Genomic DNA, 5,462 nt, shown 5'->3' with positions numbered 1-5,462 from the left:
CAAGGCCAGGTTGGATGGGGCCCTGGGCAGCCTGATCTAATATTAGATACGGAGGTTGGTGGCCTTGCCTGTGGCAAGGGGATTGAAACTTGATGATTCTTGGAGTCTCTTTCAACCCAAGCCATTCTATGATTCTAGCTGCTACAGGGAAACAGAATCAGAAAACTCCAGACAAAGAATTCCATGTACAAAATACACATATATGCTCTTGCTTTTAATGCCACAGCACATACCTGGTAGAACCATGGGAAAACTTGTCCTTTAGGGCGATAACGGCTATTCACGATACTAAAGAGAGTCTCTATAACCATATAAATCCATTGCTGCATAGGAAGAAAATCTGGTACGGTCTGCAAAAATCAAACCCAAACATTCATTGTTATTTTTTCTTAAATTGGGTTCTGAACAGAAGCTCAGCAGCTGATGTTCTAGCTATGATACATGCATAATGAAATTTTGTTACCCTTATGCACAGCATGTTTTATTTGACAACACCGACCCTTCAGACACCACTTTTGAACAGATTACTCAGTTAAACCAAAAGCAGCCAGAGAGCCACACAACAGCATCAAAGAAAAAAAAAACAAACAACAAAACACATTCACAAATCTGAACTCTGACAGCTTGTCTGCAAGTTACAGTCTTCATGAACTCTTTCAGACTAAGATATAATTTTAATGTAACCAGAAAAACTCAGTATGGCTAGTGAAGTAACTGCAGTGTGTTTATAAAGTATGAGAATCTACAAGAATGGTTAAGCTAATTATTTTAGTCTTATCTAAATCTGACAGGAAAACTTGAATTCTAACGAAGTAACTATTACATACAAGGTGTCAAAGGACATCGGAAAAACAAGACTATTTCTCCCCACATGTTCTTTTAAAGGCTTGGCCAGTAACAGAGGATACTAGAAAAATAAACCTTACACAGCCCTTCACACACCAAAACAATCAGCAACTTCAATTTGCACTGTCACAAAAGCTATAACTTATCCATGTCATAAGTAATACACATAGTTCAACTGCTTCTACCTAAAGATGCACCTTGAAGTGTAATCCATTTTTCTGCAAATAGACTGTGGGGTCCCTATTACATGTGGTTCAAAAGCTGTTTCACTCTGAGGAGAAATCAAAAAACTATGGCAAAACAGTGGATTTTTCTCAGGTGTAAGGAGTAGCATGTCAACTAGTCATAACTACTTTATTTTGTAGGAACAAAATAAAGATGAATGGCTACCCAAACTATGTAAAAAATGTCTCAGACTTTGAGGCAGAAGGGATTAGAGTCATGTAGCATTTCAGCATGGGAATGAGTTATTGACATGTTTTTACAAAATGAGGAAAAAGCTCAACCTCTCCCTCTTAGTCATATTTTGCACAAGTCATTTAACTTTTTTGCGACCAACTGTTCATATAATCATATGCATTTTGTGACAGTGTAGTAATCTTCACCATTAGCCAAGCCAAAAGTTTCATTCAAAATGCTCTTCAAAGACAGCAAGCAAAAAGACCAAACAAGTTAGTACATAAAAAAATAAACTTTTCAGGCCACCAGAAAACAATAAACTAGTTAAATTAATCAAAAGTGCATTATCTTCTTTCCATGCAACCTTTATGTACCATCTTTAAGTGATCTGGATCTGCAAAATATGTTTTATTAGAAAGTGCAATTAATCCAACCTACAGTATATACCTGTTGATATGAGTTTGATTTTGACTAAGTTGATTTTTAAGACCTCTCTTATCTACACATATAAAATCTGGAACATCACAGTTATTGTAACACTATGAGATGCTGTACTGACACAAAAATAGTGTGTCTACTATGTCACCCTAAGAGATTCTACTGTATCTGATTAAGAGGTAAGAAAAGAGACTGGTTGGGCTTCAGTGTTCAGTACACCTTCATCTCATATGACAAAGCTAGCATATATTTCTTTGTAGAAGCTGCCTGCTTGCTTTGACTGAAATCACCAAGCTGCTTTCATACAGATCACACAGCAATTACAACATGACAATATCACTGAACAGTGTGAAATCTGAATTTCAACGCACAAAGTACTTCGTACTCACTGAATCCTCAAACATACCAGGTCATACTGCTTCACTACGTTCCACTAAAAAAAATATTTCCCAGGCTGACTTACCTCAGGCATGTCTTCAGTGTCTGAGGAAAGGCTGCTTTCGTATTTGGCTACAGCAACTGCAAGACCAGTCAAGGCTAAAATAGAGTTTCCTTTCACCACTGGGCTTTCCCTAGACACAAAAAAGGCAAAGAACAGTCAAGAGGCATAACAGTTATGCAGGCAACCAAACAAGCATCTCAATAAAGGAAAGTTAAGTTACAAAGTGTCCAGGACGGAAGGGCTTTGTACCAAGCAACTTCATTGGGGTCTTTTCTAGCTCAAGAAATGTTTAACATATTTCATCTTAGTATATAATATATATAAACAGCCATCTTGCAGATCAATTGCACTCATGTGAGCACGTTCATCATTGCTAGTACCATTTCTAGTTAGGATGACATAAAAAGCTCTTCAAATAGAGACTGTTAGACAGGTGCCACAACAGCATCCGTTTAACGAGATTTAGTAGAGCACCTATCATGAAATCTTAGCTTAAAAAAAGTTTTGAACGGCTTTCCAATGTTATGAAACATTCACATCATGGACAGTATGAACATCTACTACATTGCAAACCTTACTTTTACTATTAAAGAACTCAGGAAAAAAAAACCTGCCACTTGAGAATATGATATAGAAAGTAACTATATTCAGTTTCATGAAAAGAAAGATATCCATTTTCCATCATTTTCAGAAAAAAACCCATGCCACAGTATAATTCTGCTAGAATCATCTTTGGTGTTTTACAATAATAGCAAATGATCAATACAACTACAGGAGATCACTGAGAGCCTTACACTAGAACAATATAAATTGTTATATATTAGTCTTGCATTTACAAAAACCTCCTCAACTCTCGCTATAAACATAAACCTACTCCACAAATTTAAGCATTTGTTCCTGATCTAAATATTTCATTTTCACAATGAAAATATACTCTGGATTTCTACATTTTCTCTCCTATAAAAGACATCTTACTGAAATGTCACTGACCTTTTTCACACATTGAAAGTATTTCCTTACAGACAAGAGATAACAATAAATACTTATAATTAAGTACTCAGATAAGAGATACCTATAAATGATTATAATTGTTTAGTTAAGTTTGTTGTAAACTCCCTAAATCTCTTGCCTTAAACAATTTCCTCATTTATGTTACAGAACCTTTTTTGTTGCTATCAAATTCTAAGAGACTTCATTTCATGAAGTACATAAGAGTAATTGCTAAATCTATACTCTCATAAAAGCCAAAGGCTTTAAATTTAATGAAAATACAAATCATCATACTAACAATGGGACGCAGGAGGGGTCTTACTCTTCACTGAAAATACAGAACCAATTCAATTAAGTATTTTCTTAAAATACAAACAGTCAACACAAGAAGTCCTAGAGACGTGACCTGTGCACAGGAAATCTTTCCACTGTTGCCTGAAGAAAATTCTACACTCTCTCCCAAAACTGGAAATGCAACTACCTTAAATAATTTTGCTAGTGAACTTTTATGACTAAAATTGATGCTTTCACTCTGAGGCACAGAATATTATATATTTGATGTTTATTATTTTATTCCTCTTTCCAATTCCTTAACACGTGTATTTATTGAGTAGATTAAATATCAAATTTCTTTAAGTGATTCCTTTCAAGATGAGCTGACAGACAAGGAAACTGAGCAGCTGGGAATATGAGAACAATGTGAAGTTAAAAAAAGAAAAAAAGTTCAAGTCTTGATTCAAACATCCTGAACCTTCAGCTCACAGTATTAGTTCCAAACCTAGTCTTTTCTACATTTACAAGACTACTAACACTGAAATGCCCTTTGAGATTTCATGCCAATTCTTCAGCTGATTACATTTTTATGATTTAAGATTTTTTAAGCACTTGCTCTTCTGAGGAATGATTGTTTCTAACACTTTTTCTCAACCTGATGTAATTGGCCAGTTTCCAGTTAACCATGGGCAAGCAGAAGGACACAGCTATCAATGAAGAGTGATAGGAGCAAGTCAATGAAGAAATATAAGATATTCGTTGCTTTTATGCCATGTGTCAATTCTAATAGCAAATTAACAAGCCTGTCACAATCTGAAAACACATAATTACTTGTCTTTGGAGGCATTTGGGCACAGAAAAGATAGCTGGAAGTAGTATAGCTTTGAAGAGCCAGCATTCCACTACAGACCAGCCAACTTTTAGATACATTAAGGAACTGGAGGCAGAGTTTGCTATTTAGAAAAGAAGTGACTAATAGTGCATAGAGTAGTACATAAGCTTTACCCAAAGCATTAGGCATCAACCTTCCTAGTAGATGTAGTCAGTGATAAAATGCTCAAAGAACAATGTGGGGAAGAGCTTCTCTGTTGAGCACCAGTCACTTGAAAACTGGCAGAGAGACAATTGCAGGAACTATTTTACATCATCTGCCACAAAAAACAAAAGCAAAAACAAACAAACAAAAAAAACCTCGTTCTCATCTCTAGTAAATAAATCATTCTTACTTTGAAGCACCTCTGATGATATCTGTCAACATATCTCTAACCCTGCAAGAGAAACAAAGAATTTAAACCACTGTTACACTACAGTATGAATTCAGTTGATTTATGTCTTACAAGTGTCCATTTTTCACATTCTTCAGAAAACTTAGTGCAAAATAATCACAGGTATTAAAACTGTATTAATGCTCACCTACCACCCCATGTTCCTTCATGCTCATGTAGACCACCATACACAATTTCTTCCTTTTTCAAAAGGCAGGTTTATACAGTAGCAATAAATCTGTTCTATCTCCTGTCACAAAGACACTTCCAAATCACTGCACTATAATTTGGCATAATAAAACAAGTATGTTTTACAACAAATAAATGTAACAATCTACACAGTACTTACTATTTTCCTGAAAACAACTATGGACAGTTATGCTGTTAGGGAGTGTAGTAATCTGGATCTACTTAAACAACAGCAATAAGAATAGTTACAGTTTCTTGCAAATGACTAATTATTTTATAATAAGCAACTCTTCTGCATTTGCTTAGTTTTGCATAGATGCAGTGAACCTTCTATCTTGTCAGGTTTGGGTGAAGACAGATCTTGTGTACCACAACATACACCAATCCATAAATCCTGGCCATGGCTGTCTCTTTAGACAAAAATATAACTTCCAGTCACAGTTTCACAATACATAACTGAAGGTGAAATAATGCAATAGGAAAAGGAAAATGCATGCCTCATAAAACAGGACTTATATTTTCAAGACTGAGTCATGTCACTCAGCCTTTGAAGGAAATTCAGTCACAGTTTCCTCTTACATATGCTGTTTTTACCTAGTTTCAAATGCACTTAGAAACAT

The 5,462-nt window shown here is 35.3% G+C and overlaps 1 protein-coding gene across 1 annotated transcript; it reads right to left on the bottom strand.

Moving 5' to 3' along the window:
* Positions 1 to 119: 119 nt before the first annotated feature.
* Positions 120 to 4,714, bottom strand: LOC104915053 (focadhesin-like). Its single transcript, XM_010725713.3, has 3 exons — positions 4,615 to 4,714; positions 2,147 to 2,255; positions 120 to 350 (listed from the first exon to the last, which is right to left on the bottom strand). Exons 1-3 carry the CDS (start codon positions 4,644 to 4,646, stop codon positions 135 to 137), a joined length of 357 nt encoding a protein of 118 aa, XP_010724015.1. The 5' UTR covers positions 4,647 to 4,714; the 3' UTR covers positions 120 to 134.
* Positions 4,715 to 5,462: the final 748 nt, after the last annotated feature.

Source organism: Meleagris gallopavo, chromosome Z (genome assembly GCF_000146605.3).
Source record: "Meleagris gallopavo isolate NT-WF06-2002-E0010 breed Aviagen turkey brand Nicholas breeding stock chromosome Z, Turkey_5.1, whole genome shotgun sequence".
Taxonomy (NCBI): domain Eukaryota; kingdom Metazoa; phylum Chordata; class Aves; order Galliformes; family Phasianidae; genus Meleagris; species Meleagris gallopavo.
The sequence above is the reverse complement of the archived record's forward strand: the minus strand, read 5'-3'. Positions and strand labels throughout refer to the sequence as shown.